Consider the following 20110-nt stretch of genomic DNA (forward strand, 5'->3'; position numbering starts at 1 on the left):
AGGATGTTTGCTTATTATGACATTAGTCCCAGTACGCCACATTTGCTTAACAGATTATAAAGTCAATGTATGTTGTAGGATGTAAAGAAGAGGAATGTGTGGTTAAGTAGAGAGAGAGAGAGAGAGAAACAAAGAAGCCTTTACAGTGAGAGTGCTTTGGTGTGTGTGTGTGTGTGTGTGTGTGTGTGTGTGTGTGTGTGTGTGTGTGTGTGTGTGTGTGTGTGTGTGTGTGTGTGTGTGTGTGTGTGTGTGTGTGTGTGTGTGTGTGTGTGTGTGTGTGTGTGTGTGTGTGTCTGTGTGTGTGTGTGTGTGTGTGTGGTGACGACAGAGCTGCAGGTTGGGGCAGGGAGGGAGGATGACGCTGTGTGTGAGGGGAGTATCCTGAGCTCCCGGCTCTCAGTCATTCACTAACACACACTCAGTCACACACACAAGAGATATTGCTTACTGCTACTCACACACACAAACACACACAGGAGGAGAAGAAGACAAGAACTATAATCCAGGTAAGACCAGCTAAAACTCTCCGCTATCTGAAAGTGTTACATTTTGCTGAATCACACGTTTCCCTTTTAACATAATGATCGTGTGCTTGAAGTTATTTAATGGATATAAAAAAGAAGTTAAAGCTTGTTTTTGTCTTCTTACAGTTTATGATTTTGTCATTCTCTCAGTCGTGTCTTGCAGGATTTCCTCACTTGCTCGTTGCTCTAATAATCATTTTGTTGACTTTCCTACATTCTCTACGTGGAGCTTAGGATGCTCCCCTTTCCTGCTGTTTGACCTTCTACTTCCTCTTCATTGTCACCTCACCCTTTTCCTTTTTAAATTTACTTCTGTATTTTCTAATCTCTGTGATTTTGGACCCATTATGTAAGCTCTAGTCTACTCCTTTTTATGAGTTGACCACTGCACAGAGTTCAATTATCTTAATTACTGCAGCAAGCTCATTTTAATGATATCATATGGACCCGAGTCCTGCTGTGGTCTTTAGTGTTGATCTTTTGGTGCAATCATTCAATGAAACAAGAGTCCAGTTTCAACACTTTTTCAACACTTTTAGGAGACAACCTCCTCACTCTTTTTATGTTGTCATAGGTATAAGTATAAAAGAGCTTCGGACAAACATCTGTCTTGATATATATTTGCTCTCTTAAAGGGATAATTGAACATAATTCATTCTGGGTGATATTTAACTGTGCTCTCCTGCACAAAGATGGATGAGAAGATAAATATCAAAGCTTCACCTTGAAGCCTTTACATCACAGACAGCAGGAAAGAGCGAGGTTGTGTCTGAGATCATTAATTTGTTCGCTAATCCGTCCTCATTATCGAGGGATTTCTAAGTCGAACACGATACAGAGAGCTCATCTGAAGTGGAAAAAACTATTTGTGACATTTTTCTCTGCCCTTTGATCACGCAATTGTGTTTTTTTCTTCTTCTTTAAACACAATGCATACTGGTTTGTTAGACCATTAGCTGTACACTTCTTCCCACAATGCATTGGTGCATCGTTAACTAAATAATAATTCTCACTTGATATCCTGCAAGCACTACAAAGTTGACCAGTGGTTCTCGACTGGTCTAGCCTAAGGACCCACCTCTAACTCCTTCATGAAAATCGTGACCTAGACTTCTGATATTTTTTGCAACCAATCAGATTCATTGAATTCAAAAAAGTGCAGATTGGACCTCGGATGGTACGAAACACTTGATGGAACAAAGAAAAGGAACAAGAGTGCTTCAAAGACTTTTTGTCACATGTTCGCGACCCGCTGAAAACGGCTCCGCGGCCCTCTAGTTGAGAATCGCTGCAGTAGACTATAGTCATACTTAATGTTTATACCATTTGGCTTTAGTAGTAATCAAATAAAACAAGTTATGTTTTAAAAAAGTGGTAATTAATGAGCTTTAGAAGTGATAGGAAGCAGGTTATTGACGTTGGCAAAAACAGACTCAAGTGTCTTTAAACTCAAAAATAAAATTTGACATATAAGAAATAAGTTGAAAACAATAACAGTACAGTGTATTTCTCATTTTATTCTTATTTTACTCTGAAAATGTTGCCATATATTGTTCTGCATATTTAACACGCATTTTTCTTACTTCAAGTCATATTTTTCACCATTTTGAAGCCCCTGGGAATAAATCAAGTATAGCTCATTATGCTAAGCTAAACTAAGCTAACGGGCTGCTTGTATTAGTGTCAACACATATGAGAGTGATGGTCTTAACAGTGAATGTCCACATCTACTCATTCATGCAGCGGGTCATTCACTCATTTAATTCATCTCTAAGCTGACACAAGGCGACCTTGTATCTGTCACATACCGAGAGAGAGACTTGTGGAGCAGGTGGAGCAGGAGATGGACGCTCAGATAAAGGGGGTGAACAAGATTACATCCTGGTACAACAATTTTTTCCATTTAACTCCTGCAAGACAAATAAGCATGATTTCCTATGCAGGGAAATAGAGACAGTCCCCAGTTGTTTCTAAAGTGCTAAAGCTGTGAGGGCGTAGGGTTTCAATAAACTTTGTGGGCAAACTATAAAAGTAAATGTGTGTTTCTTTGATATGATTTTAGTCCAGGAAACAGTACCAGGAAAAACCAAAAGGGCACACAAATAGAGCAGTGTGTGTGCAGACTTGTTTTTCTTATGTAAGGTCGTATTGAATAGAATTGAACGGGGTAATTATCACTGAATATACTCTGACGCTGTTCTCTCTGCGGGTTTAAAACCATTCTCAACTTCTGGGAACACCCAGTCAGTGACAGAAGGGCTTTTATCCTTTTATGGCTAAAACTATAACCCTGCTTTGATAGCATCTCTTTCTAATTCAGCGGTAATGAGTTCGATTCGATAAGCTTTTCTAAAATATTTGTAATAATGTAACAACAGTTAGGGGGACTTTGGCATCGAGAGATCGAGAGTCAATATGAAGTCATTGATTTTGGCTGCTGTTCAGGATCCAACTGGTTAAATCAGTGTCAAAGTCTGAGCCTGTGCATGCACGTGTGTTTGTGTTCTGTTGTTAAGAACAACGTGTCTTTAACTTCACTTATCAACACAAACCCTGATAACACTGACCCTCGAAAATAACCACAACATAGTCAAGTCCAAAGCAGAAGCACTGTTTTTTTTTGTTGTTGCTTTATTTCCCTTTCTGAAGCAACGAGAACTTGAGCTCATCTTTGGAAAATCTCCGAGCGCTTCGATGAAATGATAAAGACTGTGAGTGCGTAACAGAAGAAGGAGGCCAAAAGAGGGAAATTCAGGTTGGGTTGTGTAACGGCATTAAACTGTTTTTTTTTTCTCATGTGCTCCCTATCTTGCAGAGGTCACAAAAAAGAAGAGTACGAGACAATCAAGAAGCAGAAAGATGACAATTGGTAAGAGTTCCCGGAAAAACTCTGTGCGGAGCTCCATCAGGGCGCCAAAGTTTCTGGACAAGTCGAGCGGCTTCTACGGGCGCCTGGATGAGCCTGAGGTTGCGGGAGAAGGGGATGATGAGGTGAGGGGACAGGAAGTGGAGCTGAAGGGGAATGGAACAGAGGGGAGTGTCAGAGAGGACATCTCTCAGGCTGCTCAAGGGGAAGACGCATTTCACTTCAATGATGGGCTGATGGAAGACGACGGGGAGACTCTCCTCCAGAGGAACACCAGCCGCCGGAGCAGCAGGTGGAGAAGAAGCTCCAGGAGGAAGCAGAGGGAGGGGAGAGTAGAGGAGGACGCGGCCCGAGATGAGAGGCCCAGCGTGGACAGAGGGAGTCCGTCCGACTCGCCCGTCCTGGAGGACAGCAGGGTGACGATCGAGATCAAGATGGAGAATATGGCCGAAGGGAAAGAGACGGGTGGAAGAGGGACGGAGCCCACGCTCGTTCACTTCCCAGTTCGAGAGGACGCAGATGACCAGGTCCTGATCAGAGACAAGAAGAGGGGGAGGGACGAGGAAGGAGAGGAGGAGAGGAAGATAAAGAGGGAGCAAGAAGAGGGCATGAAGATGGTGAAGAGGAAAAACTACCGCAAGGTGAGAGGAAACTGAAAAAAGATAAGCAAAACAAGAGCCTTCCTGTTGTTTGTTTTAATATGAACTTCTGCTTTCTGTTTCTCACATTTACATAAATTCCATTTGGGATCACCCAACCTGGTTAAACTTTAAGCCCCTCAGGGTTACATAACTGAGTCGACAGAGTTTGTTGAACAGAGGGGTAAAGTTCTCTCACATCATCGGCACATTGGGTTATTAATCGCCATGGAAACGATCTTCTTAATTACAGACTTCCACAAGGGGTCAAGGTGCATCAGCCATTGGTGCATGTCACCGAAGCATTAGATAATGTCCTGTGGTAGGATTTTTCCTTGACGTCACATTTTAACAACATGAAAATAATGAAACTGGAACAGAACTTTAACTAACAGGCTTTAACAACCATCAGCGGAGCGAGAGCTTTGCGTGTACTTTCACATGATTCACAGGCTTCTTAACATTTTCTGCTTCCATTGGAACACGTGCAGTGAAGTGAGGTGACATTCCTGTGCCTCCTATATCGTCTCCTTTGATCAGTGGAACGAAGTATGCCCGTGTTGACCCGCCTACTAAAACCACACCATAAAAACATTCCACTGCTGTTAGCCAATCATCTCCAACCTGGGGCCTCAGAGTCTGACCTGTAAGATAGAGGACAAATTCAACAAAGACGTTGAGTTATAAACCTGGATGTAATATTGGAAGTTTAGCGTCTGGCTCAATCAATAAGGGTATCATACCATCGTTTTCTGCAGCAACAAAGTCAGAGACGTTATGATGACCAATCATTTCATTTTTTAGATTCTATTCTATTTGATTACTTAAAAGATGTAATTTTGTTCCACTGTAAGGACAACAGAGACCGCCCTTTTCTTTACTTTAATTTTTTTGCCCCATAGTTGCTAGTATAACGAAATCCAACATTTAGTATGCAGCTAGCTTAGCTGAACATGCAGAAATGTGAACTTCTTTTAGAAGGCAGAAACACATGTGGATCTATAAAAAGATAAACATGATTTAGGTCGCCTAGTGGTTAGTGCGCACGCTCCACAGGTTGTAGTCCTCCAGGTTCAGGTCGAAAAAAAGATAAACATGATTCAATAGAAAATTGAATTAGGTCTTATCCATTCTTTAATGGGAATCGTTCTGAAAATAAACTGCAGCTTATAAATCAGCAGACTTAACCAAAATGATCTCAAGTCTCAGGGCTTTGTCCCTAGTTTCCCTTATAATCAGTATAATCAGAAGGTTTATCTTGGGGACCTCTGGGGTAATTATATGAAGCTTCATGGCAAAAGGGGAAATAATTCACTAGATCCACATTCTCAGCATCTTCAGCCACATTAGCTGCCTGTATGGCTTAGGGATGGCAGTGACCATTGGCTTGTCATTTTGTAAAGACATTAGGGGTAGGGGCTCCCGGAGGATGAATCCCAATGACTTTGGTGTGCTCTGACATTTTGTGCTTGTACCTATTCATCACATTGTTGGCATTGCCTTTTTTCAAAAAAATCAAGTCGCACAATTACAATTAAATGAATTCTAAGGAAAATATATACACTGAAGCATTGTCACTGTCAGAGCACTGCTGCAACACAGTGCTGAGGCATCATCTTCAATTTGTCACAAACACAAATCTGCATCTATTGGCCACATGGTTTTTCCATTGTTTTAAAATCTGGGTCAAGCGCTATTGCTACTATTTTAGAAAGCAGGATGTCCTGTGTCCTCCAAGTAGCAATGCGTTATGGCTCCAGCTACAGTATCGCCTCAGATACAAAAAAAAAAAGCCCCAGGTACTATCCACAACTTCTGATTATGGAAAGCAATAAAATAAACATTCCACTGGAAGTCAAGTCAAGTTGTTGCTGAGCGGCAACCTTTAAAAAATGAAGCCAATGCAGATGTGAAAAAACTCCATTTGCTTGAGTGTCCATTTGAGGCTGGCTCCAAAAGACCTGGAAGTCCCCCATATCTAAACTTCCATTTTGACAGCAGAAATAAACATGTTTACAGCCCATTTAAAAAATGTGTTTTGGTCTGAATTGTTCATATCTACTTTGATTGTTAGATGCTGCTGGCAGTCTGCTAGACAAGAACTCAACCAATTCAGTGTAAATCAAGAAGCTGACTTGACCAAGAAGTACAGAACAATCTTTTTTTGTTCAGTGTAACCTCTAGTACTATCGAGTTGATGTGTTTAACCTGGCTAGTTTATTTGTTCGGTGTTATCTTGAGGCATTCAACATATTTCCCCATTCCCAGTCTGCACGCACCTGTACAAATCAACAAATCTCCCGAGATTTGTATCTTGCTTTCACTGTTATATCTACAACAGTTATATTCAGGTCAACCACATTGCTGTGTTTGAAGAACATGTATTTCCATCGCTAACCTTCCCTTCCTCTTGTTCCCATCAGGCCTTGGACCGAGCTTTTCGTCGTGGCTGGGAGGCCTTCATCACCAACCTCTACAGCATCACTCTCACACCTGTGACATCGTCCTCAAAGCCATCGTCTTCACCGGCGTCAAAGAAGAAAGAGTCTGTGTTGGCGGAATTTCAGTAGAACTGGAGAGCGACATGAACTATAAAATGAATCCTGCTTTATTTTTTTTCCCATTCAAATGATGATTAAATAATCTTCCCTGTTACAGAACAGTGATGGACGACCAGGCCTAAGACATCCATTGGAACTTTTGTGTCACTTGTTCAAATCGTCAGGCCATATTTATTATTTATGTAATTTAATGAGGCTGAATTACTCATCATAACGTTTACTGCTTTGTCTCATCATGGTGTACATCAATTTGCACACGCATTGCAGGTATTTCCTTTTTTTTTTAACCTGTTATAGCCAAGCTGTTGATTTGACATTGAAGTCAATGGGACTAGCTCAAATAGAAAAGTCTGGTCTTTGTGTGACTGAGTTCAGCTGCTTCTGGTTCCTTTCTACTATGTTGTTGTTCACGCATTTAGTCAGCATTGCAAGAATGTCTTAAATGCTTAACGTCTTAAATCTGGTCCACTTTTAAGAGCTTGGAGCACGGATCCTGTGGTTAAGCACTATGACCCAAGTAAAGTGTTTATGTGCAACCATAATGGAATTTTCCGACCGTATAGCTATGACTGATTAGTGGACTTAAAGATGTGGAAATATCTATTTCTGTATGTTAATCAATGCCTTTTGTTGCTGTTTGGTAGCTAATCAGTGATCAGAAGTTAATGATAGGAGAACAAACCTGCAATTGTGATCAACATAGCAAACACATGCACACACACATGCACATCTGTATGTTAATATATGGGGAGACATTGAAGTTTTGACCAGTATTAACCCACGTTGACAGGGCTTTTTCAATCAGTGTTTGCACGGAAACACACAAAAGCTCTAATCAGTTGAAATAATGTTTCTTGCTCACTGTGTGTTCTGGTGAAGGTTTATAACCTGAGGGGACAGAGCAGGCAAGCATATGTTTCAGTGCATGAAGGAAGAAAAACAGAATGAGCTACGAGTTGATTATAATTAAGCACTAACATAGAGCCCACTGTATGAGTTTCAAGTTGTCACTATTGCAGCTGCACAAAATGTTTCATTTGAAAAGAGGAGAATTTATAGCCTTAATGATCAGTCCAAAGCTTACTAAAACAAAGTATGAAATAACTTACTTTGGTATCAATGCTACTGTAACAAGAGGACAATGTACAATTGATTCAAGATTAATCTTATTCAACATTAACCCTTATTAAAATTGAATATGACATCCTTAAAATAGACTTTTTCTCTTTTAACTGCTGCGTATTTGTTTTTTCCTTGCATTACAACAAGTGTACTTACTAAACCGTGTAGACAAGACTGAAAAAGTGGAGAAACTTGTTTTGGTTGTAAATAATGATTTTCTAAAAATTTGTTAATTTTTTTATTTAAAAAATATTTTGTTTCATAATTGAAGCTTCTGAAGTCATGAATTGAAGAAGTACTCTGAGTAAATAAAGACTTAATTTATTGTACTGGTTGTGTCTGTTTTTTTGTCTTGACAAATGCAGTTTTAATAGATCTTTCTGGATAATAATTAGCCAATGTCAGTCATTAATACATGGATAAATCAGAATGAATGAATGTGTACAACAAACATCTCGAGCTTAATAATGTGTAAGTATATCTAATGCAACTTTGTAATAAAATAACATCACAAATGTAAGGCCATGTCTCAACAACAGCTTTATAAATATAATAATACAGCTCTGGCATCATTAGTTTTGATGTTGTACTTTATTGGGACACTTCCATGTTTTGGATTGGCCTTCATGCTTCATGTATTTAAGACCTTTTAACCTGTGAAGATGAATTCCTCTCTTTGTACTCCTCTGTATGTGTTAAATGTAAATAAGGTCCTGCCAGAAATCCATTCTCTGCATCTGATGAAGACCAGCTAAACACAAAAATGTCCAATGCCACATGTAAAGCCATTTCGTTGCCCATCTTTGCTGCCACCACGTGGGAGTAAGAAATACAACTTTCTGTAACGGAAATGACGTAGGCCTGCAAAAAAATCTGCCAACTCTTAAAAGACTTCTTCGTACTGAAGATTAAAGTTCTTGTGGAGCTCACTAGACTACAGCATGTTGTTTCTGTCAGGTTAAATGTCTTTAATACTAAGTGTTGGTCATGCAAAAAGCAAAAAGTAGTTTTCCCGGTCAATATCGTCCAGTGGGAGGAGCCAGTCTATCGGACATAAAAGCGGACGGACCCCGTTCCTCCTTCCACTTCCTCTCCTCCACTGCTCATGGTAAGACTACTCTCTCTGCACTATTATCATTTATTTAAGGTGCAGACTTGTACAAACTAGAGTTGGATAGCTTTTTCCTTCGCACTATAGTTCCTTCGCATTTCAGATTATTTATTTAATCCCTGTTTAAAGATTACACCGGTGTGAAGGCTAGGGGCTGATGTGCGGGGTAGCCTACCCAGAGCAGCACGGGCCAAAGCTCGTCGCAATCCTTCACCATCTGCCTGCTAAACAGTTTCATATCAACTTTTTAATGACTTTAATAACATAGTGGATGTGTTTTAACATTCTTGCACTTCATATTTGTAGATGATTCGTTTCTGAACGTATTTACGACACTACTTTTGAAATGGCCGCAGCTCATTCTGCGCAGCTGCACCAGCGTCTCTCAATGATGAGAATACACAGACCTGTCCTGAATGACTGTGATTGTACTTTAATACTTCTGATGTGAGACGCTTTTGATGAAAGTAGTGACCTGTTTTCACCCACTCTTGACCACGCTTGCACCGAGTGGTCCACGTGTTGGCCAGACACAGGAAGTCGACCTGCTTGCAGAGCGTGCTTAAACTAAACTCTGCAACTTTTTTTTTTTTTAATCTTAGATGGCGAATAACGCTGATGAAACTACATCAAGTAAAGGTAATTTATCTTTTATGTTTCCATCATGCATGATTAAATATTAGTGTACATTAAAAGTTTTATTGTGGAGCCTCATGCTACTGTGATGCTCAACTTGAACTCTCTCACTGAATCTATCTTGAGGAAACTTAACTTCAACCTCTGAGTAGCATGAAGAGCTTAAAGTGAGCATCACAAAAGTTGACTTGAACCCATTTAATTATCTTGTTTTTTTTGTTTCATAGGTGCAAGAAGATTGTGGGAAACAAGGCACAGAGGTAATTATCGTGTTGAAGACTGAACGTAATAAAGTTTGCTGCTGTAGCTCAGCTCTTCTCTCTATGGCTGTAAAGGAGCTCAGTGCTGCAGTGATGAATCAAAGAACTCTCTCTAACAGAATCAACCCTTTGAAGAAATTTCTTTACCAGATTCTGAGTAGCATGTTACAGTGACCTGAATGTCAACTGTAGTTAAAGAGAGTCATGCATGACACGGTTCAAGGTTCTGTTGTGAAATGTAAACTTTTCTTCTCATCAGATGTTAGAGAGGGTGATCAAGGATGACAGGAGCTACCTTAGCAGGTGAGCTCTCGTGATTTAACGCTGAAGATGTGTAGCTGAAGAAGGGCTCCATTTGATGACTCTCATAAAAAGACAAGCATATGCCTGACATTAATGATGCTAAATTTTAAATCTGATCAGCCCTAAAATGGAAACAAAATGGTGTTAATTTCTGAGCGTGACTAAATGTGGATTTATCTTTATAGGCTGTTCTGCAAGCTGAACTCTCCAGAGTGGCTCACCTAATCTCTGCGGTGAGTAAATGATTGCATTAGTTCAGATTAATTCTGTAATGGGGTTTTATTGTGATGACTATAATGAATGACAAGCATATACCTGATTAAAGTGATGTCAACATTCATTCTGACTACCCTCAATTAAAATGGTGAAAGATATACTATACTTTGAAATGTGAGATTTACTTTATTTCCTTTTCTTGGCCAGATGGGACGTTAAGAAGTTGCCAGGCTGCCTTGTGGCCCTTCAACATGTGAGTCTTAACAGGAGCTTTGAGCTAGCTGTTATAAGAAATGCCTTCCAACAAATTTAGTGCATTAGTTGTTTTTTTTTTTTAAAGCATTGCACTAAGAGTAATGAATTCAAACGCAAGGTGTTTCTGACTGTTTGAGAGGATGAAATGGGTTAATACCCATAAACAACTGGACGACTAATGTCGCATGGCAATTTGTCACCAAAGCCCTGATCAAACATGGAGGGTTTTATATGCCACAAAAGGCTGTTGTCAAACATAACTGACTTATTCCATTCTTTCTCAGGGCTGTCACTAGAGAATGGTCTCCATGGTGAGTTTGTCCTCATTGTGATAGTCAAGCTTTCTATTTCTTTTCACAATGCAGTTCCAATGATGATGAACTTAGCTCACTTTGAACCGATGTGAAACGACACGAACAACTGAGGAACTGCACTTCACAATAACAACATTTTAGTCAGACCTTTTTTTTTTTTTTTTTTTTTTTTTTTGGCTGTCAACTTAAAATGCCCTTTCTATCAACAGATTTGTTCCCTGCTTTGGCAGCTGGATGATGGTGTCCTCGATTGAGGTAAGCTCCCACTAAGTTAGAAACTCTGTAAAATTCCTCAAGTACCAGTGCACTGGAAATGATGAGATATATTTGGAATCTCGTTCGTCTGAACTCCTGTTGAGAAATGGAATCTCTGATCAGTGAAAGGCAACCGTAGTATGAAATGTAACATCATTTTGGCGCTCAGAACTGACCACTCGTCTGTTACAGGTTCTTGTCTTTGGAACAATTCAGAAGATGAATCTTCTCATATCGCTTGGAGAGGTGTTTGCCAAGGTGAGTTTCAACATAGGCTGGTTTGGGAGTCCTAAATAAGCTGGCAAAGATGACACAACTAGGACTGCTAAAATCTATAGATTAGCTGCTTGTGTTTCCTTGGTGATGACACCCGCACATGTCTTACGCCTTGTGTTATTGCCAGAACCTGAAAAGGTGGACCCACTGGCATTACCTTGGCAAGAAGGGGAAGACCTGTTGGGCATCAACAGTCTGAATGGAAACAAAATTGACACAATGTTTTCTTATTCTCAGATTAGTTACTATTTCACTCTTGATTAGATTTGAGGCTGTCCTAAAGGGAAAAAAAGAAACTCTTGCTCAGGACTTGTAGATTTATTTTTCTGAGCTGTATTTTCTTTGCAAATATGTAACCAATCTTTCCTTGCTATACATCCTTTAGTGCCACACTGCCAGACAATTCAGAGCCTCTTCATGGGAGCAAGATGACCAAGATTTATCTGACATGCAATGCCTTTGAGGGAACATGTTCAGTGACAACTACTTGAGTTTCCACTGCAATCTCCCTCAAAGTGTCCAGTTCCTGCCAGAGACAAGGTGGGTATCTGATGACTGTGGTAAATGTTGAGGCAGTCCTCTCGCAGATGTGATGAGTTTCTTATTACCGCCCCAGTCTGAAAATTCATGACTGATTGGTATCCCCTCTGATGGCACTGGAATTATGATTTAAAAGTCACACTGATCAAACTGGGTTGACTTAACCTTTATTTTATTTTTTTTGCAGGTGTGAGGATTCTACCTGTCTCAGTCTGGCTCAGCACACACCTGGAACTGATGCAGGTAAATATATGACAGCTTAGGGATCAGTGTTAGTTTGAGGCTTCTGTACACATGATGAAAGGAAGCACCATGAAGCTCAGTGATCTCCTCCCCTCCTGTTGACCCAGTCCGGCACTGAGGACCCTGATCAAGACCTCAGGTGTAAGGTGACCTGCTGTGGTTCTGATGGAGAATGAGAACAAATCACTGATAAGACCCTTGCTGACTATATTTATATACTTAAAATTAGCACGTTAACAAAAAGAAGCCAAAACCCAGAAGTTTGGCTTTCCTTTCAAAATGGACTTAAAACTTTTTTGATTTCTTTTTCTTGCAGCATGAAGTCAACAATCCATGGTTTGCATGTGGTGAGTATTTTGAGAGCCTTGTAAAGTCTATTGCTGAAGTGATGAGTTACTTATTACCGCCCCAGTCTGAAAATTCATGACTGATTGGTATCCCCTCTGATCAAACCACTATGAAAACTTTGAATTGTATATTTGTGTTGGGCACAAGTTTTCAACATTGTTCTGTTTTCTTTACAGTCCAGTTGGCTCTGCTGCTTTCTAGGGAGTGTTGGTAAGAATTTAGTTTTTTTTATTTAAGCTTCTCTTGATGTGATGAGTTACTTATTACCGCCCCAGTCTGAAAATTCATGACTGATTGGTATCCCCTCTGATCAAACTGAGAACTTTGAATTGTATACTTCTGTTGTGCAGAAGTCTTTAGTTTAAAAGTTTTTGTTCTGTTTTTTTTTTAATAGAGTCCAGTTGGATCTGCCACCTTCTATGGTAAGAATTGATTTCTTTTACAGTTTCTTGGAAGTGATGAGTTACTTATTACCGCCCCAGTCTGAAGATTCATGACTGATTGGTATCCCCTCTGATCCAAACTATCTTAAACAATGCCAAGTTATTTTTTCCGTTTACTTAAAATGGTGTCTTTCTTTACAGATTGAAAAATCAACTAGCTGCTAACACCACCGCTGTTCCCTGGGGGAAAGGATCTTCTAGGGGAAACAAATGTTTCATTGTAATGGATTTCAAATAAAGCATCAAATGTTACATATTGTGTCATCACTACATTTTTGAGCGGTGGTTTCATAACCTTCCACTATAATCTAAATCTACTGACCTTAAATGGCAATTTATCTTAAAGATGCAAAACAAACATTTTTCTGAAATTATACTTCACATTTGGTTTAAACTGATTGCAGGCATTCAAGAGTTTGGCTTTCAATCTGGGGCAATCAGACTTCAGCCTAGTGTTAGGTAGATGAGCCATTAGTCCTCAGCTCTAGAGGATGGTTGTCCCAGTATGTGGTCAATAAGATGCTCTAGAAATTGATGGTGTACTTGAGGTATCAGGGACATGTAAAAGCTCACATGAAACCAATCACATTTCCAAAAGCATCAATCTTTAATAAAGGTTTAGGAACGGAACAAATCTGAACAGTGTTTGACAAGGGAACTGAACCATCACTTTTCTGTTTGCAACACCCTGCTTTAGTGTTTAAATGAACTAGTTTCACAAGTTGTCATACTTGCACTGTATCCCCACTATGTAACTTTGAAAATGAATGTCATGAGAATTGAAGCAGAGAGCACATCAAAGAAACAGGCTTTAGCATTAAACAACAATGCTGTAACATCAGACACATTCAATCAGTGGTGAAGATCCTTGCAGCAATATCCTCTAAGAGCCAGTCCACTCCAGCTAACAGATTCTCTCCTGTCACCGCACTGCACCCGATGATACACCAGTGATGACTTTTGATCTGATCTAGAGCCAGCACCTGCAGGAAACGAAACAGTGATTAGGTTATCTGACATGAACATTTAAACAATAGTAATATCACTAATATATAATAAAAAGAATCCTTCACAAAACTGGTTGAAGTGATGTCACGGTCATGAGGGTTTATATCTCACCTCTTTTATTGCCTCTTTGGACAAGGCTCCTGGTAAATCCTGTTTGTTGGCAAACACCAGCAGTGTTGCACCAGCTAACATCTGCATGAAGGAAAGGACACGTTTAACTCGACAAATCTGTTACACTGAGAAAGTAATGAGACAATAATAATAAGTATAATAATCTCATTTTGGGACGCGACATCCTTCATAGGACTCGGCGTCTTAGCCTGTGTAAACGCCTCAGAGTGAACTGATGTGAGACGGTCCTGTCTAAGGGGGATTCTTCGTTTGCTTCACCAGCTGTCCCCACCCTTATGAAGCGCAGTCCCTGTCACCTAGCAACCACAAAAGCTTCGCCGGACTGGCCAACACAACCTATTATTTTCTATAATAATTAGAAGTATTAAGGCCCCTTTTGTTTTCTTTTAAACATTAGTATCTGTCATTATTCGATTGCACTAACCTACATTTAAAAAAAATGCACAGCTGGAATCGCTGAGTCCCATTCTTCATGAATGAGCTGACAAACTTAATTCAGTCGTTTACAAAGCTGCACACTGTATCTTGATTCGTGACGTTTCCTTTTTTCTTCTTCTTACTATTTAGTTTGATACTTTCATTTCATTGGCCATGCTTTGATTATAAATAAAGGGTTTACAAAAAAAGTAGGGGTTGCACGCAATGAATATCGGAATATGCTGGGGCTCAAAGGATGTACCAGATGGATCCTCTGTTTGAAGGAGCCTTCAAAATAGTACAGTCTTCGATGTGCTGTAATAACTAAATCAGCCTTCATATGCACACTCTGAAGGATGCACACTCTGAAGGATGCAGTCCTTTACATGACACATACCCATTATCTTACATATATAATATAGCTGCATTATATTACATTTTCAATGAACTACTGAACCTAACATTCACATTTCCATGACTTCAACACGTGTGTGTGTGTTTGTGGTGCGTATACCTCTTCCTGCAGCAGTGAACTGAGCTCCTGTCTGCAGTCCTCTAGTCTCAGTCTGTCTGCGCTGTCCACTACCCAAATAAGCCCGTCTGTGCTCTCAAAGTAGTTCCTCCAGTAAGAGCGCAGGGACTTCTGACCCCCTACATCCCAAATATTCAATTTAAACCTAGGAGAGAGAGAGAGAGAGAGAGAGAGAGAGAGGAAGGTGGGAAGAGGGGGGGGCACATAATATGAGGACTTTTATGGAAAATAAGGCCTGATAATTGAGCTAACTAGGAAAAACACATGATCTCCTTAATGTGGTACACAAAGGAGCACACCATGAGCACACCACAAACATGACCAAATTTGCACTTCTACAAAGGAGGATTCTGCATAGATGACAAGAAATACAGAAATAATATGTTTTGACTGAACGAGGTCTTTCCTTGTTCTGAATGTTTAAAGCAATTATTCATTATTTGTAATATACGTTTCTTGAGACAAAGCCTGCTTTCATAGCATACAGTGGGTACGGAAAGTATTCAGACCCCTTTACATTTTTCACTCTTTGTTTCACTGCAGCCATTTGCTAAAATCAAAAAGTTCATTTTATTTCTCATTAATGTACACTCAGCACCCCATCTTGACAGAAAAAAAACAGAAATGTAGAAATTTTTGCAAATTTATTAAAAAAGAAAAACTGAAATATCACGTCATAAGTATTCAGACCCTTTGCTGTGACACTCATATTTAACTCACATGCTGTCCATTTCTTCTGATCCTCCTTGAGATGGTTCTGCTCCTTCATTGGAGTCCAGCTGTGTTTAATTAAACTGATTGGACTTGATTAGGAAAGGCACACACCTGTCTATAGAAGACCTTACAGCTCACAGTGCATGTCAGAGCAAATGAGAATCATGAGGTCGAAGGAACTGCCCAAGGAGCTCAGAGACAGAATTGTGGCAAGGCACAGATCTGGCCAAGGTTACAAAAGAATTTCTGCAGCACTCAAGGTTCCTAAGAGCACAGTGGCCTCCATAAACCTTAAATGGAAGAAGTTTGGGACGACCAGAACTCTTCCTAGACCTGGCCGTCCAGCCAAACTGAGCAATCGTGGGAGAAGAGCCTTGGTGAGAGAGGTAAAGAAGAACCCAAAGATCACTGTGGCCGAGCTCCAGAGATGCAGTAGGGAGATGGGAGAAAGTTCCACAAAGTCAACTATCACTGCAGCCCTCCACCAGTCGGGGCTTTATGGCAGAGTGGCCCGACAGAAGCCTCTCCTCAGTGCAAGACATATGAAAGCCTGCATAGAGTTTGCCAAAAAACACATGAAGGACTCCCAGACTATGAGAAGGTTCTCTGCTCTGATGAGACCAAGATTGAACTTTTTGGCTTTAATTCTAAGCGGTATGTGTGGAGAAAACCAGGCACTGCTCATCACCTGCCCAATACAATCCCAACAGTGAAACTTGGTGGTGGCAGCATCATGCTATGGGGGTGTTTTTCAGCTGCAGGGACAGGACGACTGGTTGCAATTGAAGGAAAGATGAATGCGGCCAAGTACGGAGATATCCTGGAAGAAAACCTCTTCCAGAGTGCTCAGGACCTCAGACTGGGCCGAAGGTTCACCTTCCAACAAGACAATGACCCTAAGCACACAGCTAAAATAACAAAGGAGTGGCTTCAGAACAACTTTGTGACCATTCTTGACTGGCCCAGCCAGAGCCCTGACCTAAACCCAATTGAGCATCTCTGGAGAGACCTGAAAATGGCTGTCCACCAACGTTCATCATCCAACCTGACAGAACTGGAGAGGATCTGCAAGGAAGAATGGCAGAGGATCCCCAAATCCAGGTGTGAAAAACTTGTTGCATCATTCCCAAGTAGACTCATGGCTGTACTAGCTCAAAAGGGTGCTTCTACTCAATACTGAGCAAAGGGTCTGAATACTTATGACCATGTGATATTTCAGTTTTTCTTTTTTAATAAATTCGCAAAAATTTCTACATTTCTGTTTTTTTTCTGTCAAGATGGGGTGCTGAGTGTACATTAATGAGAAATAAAATGAACTTTTTTGATTTTAGCAAATGGCTGCAATGAAACAAAGAGTGAAAAATGTAAAGGGGTCTGAATACTTTCCGTACCCACTGTATATCTGGACTTTTGGACAAGCTGCAGGCGTTGGATGGATGGGCTTGGACCAGTCATCCACCCAACGCCTGCAGCTTGTCCAAAATGCGGCTGCTCGCCTCCTAACAGGCACAAAAAAGAGGGACCACATAACCCCTGTGCTCCGTTCTCTCCACTGGCTTCCTGTTCGCTACAGGATTGATTTTAAAATTTTACTTCTGGCTTTTAAATCATTACATTACCTAAGTGAACTACTACATGTTCATGCTCCATCCAGAGCATTAAGGTCCTCCAACCAGCTGCTCCTGGACGTGCCCAAAGCAAGGCTCAAAACTAGGGACGATCGAGCCTTTTCTGTTGCAGCTCCGACACTTTGGAACAGATTACCATTTAAAATAAGATCTGCTGCCACAACTGAACAGCTCAAGTCATTTTTTAAAACCCATTCCTTTTCCTTGGCTTTTACCTCTAGTTGAGTGTTTTATCCCAGCAGCAGTGTCTACTAGAACTTTTACTATTGTTTTGTGTTTTAATTCACTTTCATTTTTGCTTTTACGTGTCTTTATGATGTTTTGGATGTAATGTATTTTGCCTGATTTACTGTACAGCACTTTGGTCTGCCTCGGCTGTTATAAATGTGCTATATAAAGTTGACTTGACTTGACTTTTAACACAGTAAGAAAAGCACAGGTGTACTGATTACATTTATGATAGTTTTGGTTAATTATTGCCCCAAAAGCAGAGCCAACATGTATAACACCAGGAGCCAGGGAACTGAATTATGGGGCGCCGATTGTAAAGTTACGCACACTACAAATAACAACAACATTTCTCCACATTTAGCCCTAAAAAAAAAAATCACTTTTTATTCACATTTAGAGAAATATTTGTGAACTTTGTCATATTTACTTTTGTGAATAAAAATGTAAGATAATTTGATTGGCAAATATAAATGTTAAATATTATATATAAATGTTAAAAATACATGTCTTGCTTGTCAAGTCCTACCCCCATTCTTCACCATTAACAAATGCAAAATCCAATAAAATAAACTAGATGTTAAATGTTATATATAAATGTTAAAAATACATGTCCTGATTCTAAATATTTAGCTAAGTTTCTATACATTTAGTTTACATTCTATATATTTAGATTGTAAATATAATCAAAGCTAAATATATAGACTATAAACTAAATATTTATAAGTCTTAGCTAAATATTTAGAAATCATTGCTCAATATTTAGTCCTAGCTAAATATTTAGAAATCAAAGCTAAATATTGAGTTTATATTCTATATATTTAGCTTTGATTATAAATATTTACAATCTTAGCTAAATATATAGAATGTAAACTAAATGTTTAGAAACGTAGCTAAATGTTTGATGTATTTTTAACATTTATATATAACATTTAACATCTAGTTTATTTGATTGGATTTTGCATTTGTTAATGGTGAAGAACGGGGGTAGGACTTGACAAGCCTAGGCTTCTTCCTATCCCCTTTCAAACGAGTCAAATGTGTATTATATTGAAATTGGCTTTTTTATTTTATTTTTTTATTTTATACAGATGTGTAATTTTTTTCCATTTCTTTTATTCATTTGCATCTATTTTTTTTAATCGTTCGAAATAAAGAAGAAATAAAATAAAATGTAGATAAAACATTCAACATTTAGATATGATATTTAACATTTATATTTGCCAGTGAAATTATCTTACATTTTTATTCACAAAAGTAAATATGACAAAGTTCACAAATATTTCTCTAAATTTGAATAAAAAGTGTTTTTTTTTTTTTTTTTTTTTTTTTGGTTGTTATTTTTTTTAGTGTGTGCAACTTTACAATCGGCCCCACATACTGAATTGTATCGTTCACAGCAGGGACATGAATGCAGAATGAGTGTCTGACAGAGCATGTATAATTATTACCCTCTGTGCTCCAGTGTTTTGATGTTGAAGCCCAGTGTTGGTGAGATGGTGCTGACGTCCTCTCCATTAAACTTCTTCAGGATGGTCGTCTTCCCCGCGTTGTCCAGACCTCTGCACGGACCAGAGTTAAAGACAAACTACTCCAATAACTCTAACAAATGGCCCTATCAATTCATTTTCAACATTTCAAAACTCTGCTGTTACTGATGCTCATAGAGATATACTGTAAAAGCGTAGGTGCATGCTACTTGTTCCAGCTAAGTAATACAGCCAGGATACAACATGAGGAGTCGCATTTCCCGCTCCTTCTGCTTCATCTTCTTCAAAATCGTCAGCAAACCCATCGTGACGGAGTCCCGGACAGCGGCAGTGATATTCAATACGATTTAACAGCTGAATAATATTGTTGCATTAAAGATATTCAACAGCCATAAGCAGCATTGTGGACTAGGAAGAGGCTATTACAGTCAAGTCCCGCCCAACATTGTTTGCAATTGGACTATTTCTCAAAACGAACGCCGATTGGTTGTTGACACGCTTGGAGCCTCGTGATTGGTCAGTGGGCATTTTAAGGTGTGGCCTTTCGATGCTCTGCTCCTCTGCGTGTCAGCAGCTGGCGCCACCATGCGTCGATTGTGAAAATTGAACATTTTATTTAATCGCTCTAGAGATGATGTATTAAAACTTAAAAAAAATGTTTGAAAGTGTGGTCAAAGCTAGAAAACAAATACAAATAGGACACATTAAAACAGAATGTATAGGCCTACTGTTTTCAAATGTCAACGTAATGCAATGATAATCCTGGAAACAGAAGTTTTGAAAAAAACAGAAGTAGGCCTTTTACTAAAGAGCCAGTTTCCTTATAGGTTCAAACCACACGTGTGAGCAAGACACAGGCGTGTTGATTTAAACCCCGAGAAACATTTGTTTGTGGTTATTACAGTAACACAAGCGTGTTTGAATTCTGCTCTTCAATTTATGATCTTCACCTAACAATAAAGTTGAAAGATTAAGTTGTTTCTGAGCCATGGTATGGTTAGCACTCATGTCCTCATTATATCCAATACAAGCCAAACTTTGTAAAGAGTC

General features: G+C 39.5%; 2 protein-coding genes, 1 long non-coding RNA gene and 7 other non-coding genes across 12 annotated transcripts; 9 read left to right on the forward strand and 1 right to left on the reverse strand.

The window, feature by feature from the left end:
* The first annotated feature begins 359 nt into the window (after nt 1-359).
* On the forward strand, nt 360-8040 carry sb:cb1058 (uncharacterized protein LOC394209 homolog). Of its 2 annotated transcripts, none has more exons than XM_020643686.3 (3): nt 360-506; nt 3340-4031; nt 6452-8040. In XM_020643686.3, exons 2-3 carry the CDS (start codon nt 3384-3386, stop codon nt 6596-6598), a joined length of 795 nt encoding a protein of 264 aa, XP_020499342.2. In that variant the 5' UTR covers nt 360-506; nt 3340-3383; the 3' UTR covers nt 6599-8040. The 2 variants fall into 2 exon arrangements, with proteins under 2 accessions (XP_020499342.2, XP_065806616.1); XM_065950544.1 differs by lacking the exon at nt 360-506 and adding an exon at nt 2946-3235.
* Nucleotides 8041-8784: 744 nt separating this feature from the next.
* On the forward strand, nt 8785-13163 carry LOC109991339 (uncharacterized). Of its 2 annotated transcripts, XR_002278279.3 has the most exons (15): nt 8794-8819; nt 9425-9461; nt 9686-9718; nt 9978-10021; nt 10207-10254; nt 10445-10490; nt 10777-10803; nt 11016-11061; nt 11254-11319; nt 11723-11877; nt 12065-12120; nt 12437-12467; nt 12645-12678; nt 12863-12890; nt 13053-13163. It is a non-coding gene; the product is annotated as an uncharacterized lncRNA (long non-coding RNA). The 2 variants fall into 2 exon arrangements; XR_002278278.2 differs by lacking the exon at nt 9978-10021 and having other exon boundaries at nt 8785-8819.
* LOC114920832 (small nucleolar RNA SNORD29) lies at nt 10858-10921 on the forward strand. Its single transcript, XR_003809120.1, has one exon. It is a non-coding gene; the product is annotated as a small nucleolar RNA SNORD29 (small nucleolar RNA).
* On the forward strand, nt 11116-11185 carry LOC114920835 (small nucleolar RNA SNORD30). Its single transcript, XR_003809123.1, has one exon. It is a non-coding gene; the product is annotated as a small nucleolar RNA SNORD30 (small nucleolar RNA).
* LOC114920834 (small nucleolar RNA SNORD22) lies at nt 11417-11541 on the forward strand. Its single transcript, XR_003809122.2, has one exon. It is a non-coding gene; the product is annotated as a small nucleolar RNA SNORD22 (small nucleolar RNA).
* Nucleotides 11920-11992, forward strand: LOC114920838 (small nucleolar RNA SNORD31). Its single transcript, XR_003809126.1, has one exon. It is a non-coding gene; the product is annotated as a small nucleolar RNA SNORD31 (small nucleolar RNA).
* Nucleotides 12499-12573, forward strand: LOC114920833 (small nucleolar RNA SNORD31). Its single transcript, XR_003809121.1, has one exon. It is a non-coding gene; the product is annotated as a small nucleolar RNA SNORD31 (small nucleolar RNA).
* On the forward strand, nt 12710-12784 carry LOC114920837 (small nucleolar RNA SNORD31). Its single transcript, XR_003809125.1, has one exon. It is a non-coding gene; the product is annotated as a small nucleolar RNA SNORD31 (small nucleolar RNA).
* Nucleotides 12917-12991, forward strand: LOC114920836 (small nucleolar RNA SNORD31). Its single transcript, XR_003809124.1, has one exon. It is a non-coding gene; the product is annotated as a small nucleolar RNA SNORD31 (small nucleolar RNA).
* A 331-nt stretch (nt 13164-13494) lies between the features above and the next one.
* arl2 (ADP-ribosylation factor-like 2) lies at nt 13495-19506 on the reverse strand. The gene is made up of 5 exons (XM_020643655.3): nt 19301-19506; nt 19022-19132; nt 14983-15145; nt 14031-14111; nt 13495-13894 (listed from the first exon to the last, which is right to left on the reverse strand). The coding sequence occupies exons 1-5, from the start codon at nt 19363-19365 to the stop codon at nt 13760-13762; spliced, it is 555 nt and encodes a 184-aa protein (XP_020499311.1). The 5' UTR covers nt 19366-19506; the 3' UTR covers nt 13495-13759.
* Nucleotides 19507-20110: the final 604 nt, after the last annotated feature.

This window comes from Labrus bergylta, chromosome 22 (assembly GCF_963930695.1).
Source record: "Labrus bergylta chromosome 22, fLabBer1.1, whole genome shotgun sequence".
Lineage (NCBI taxonomy): Eukaryota > Metazoa > Chordata > Actinopteri > Labriformes > Labridae > Labrus > Labrus bergylta.

Bases quoted from the DNA above. Each gene is read 5' to 3' on its own strand.
- sb:cb1058 (XM_020643686.3), top strand. From the start codon at position 3,384: ATGACAATTGGTAAGAGTTCCCGGAAAAACTCTGTGCGGAGCTCCATC. The intron at 4,032-6,451 runs GTGAGAGGAAAC...TGTTCCCATCAG, and splicing joins AGAGGAAAAACTACCGCAAG to GCCTTGGACCGAGCTTTTCG.
- arl2 (XM_020643655.3), bottom strand. From the start codon at position 19,365: ATGGGTTTGCTGACGATTTTGAAGAAGATGAAGCAGAAGGAGCGGGAA. The intron at 19,133-19,300 runs GTATCCTGGCTG...TGGTCCGTGCAG, and splicing joins GAAATGCGACTCCTCATGTT to AGGTCTGGACAACGCGGGGA. The intron at 13,895-14,030 runs GTGAGATATAAA...CGTTTCCTGCAG, and splicing joins CCAAAGAGGCAATAAAAGAG to GTGCTGGCTCTAGATCAGAT.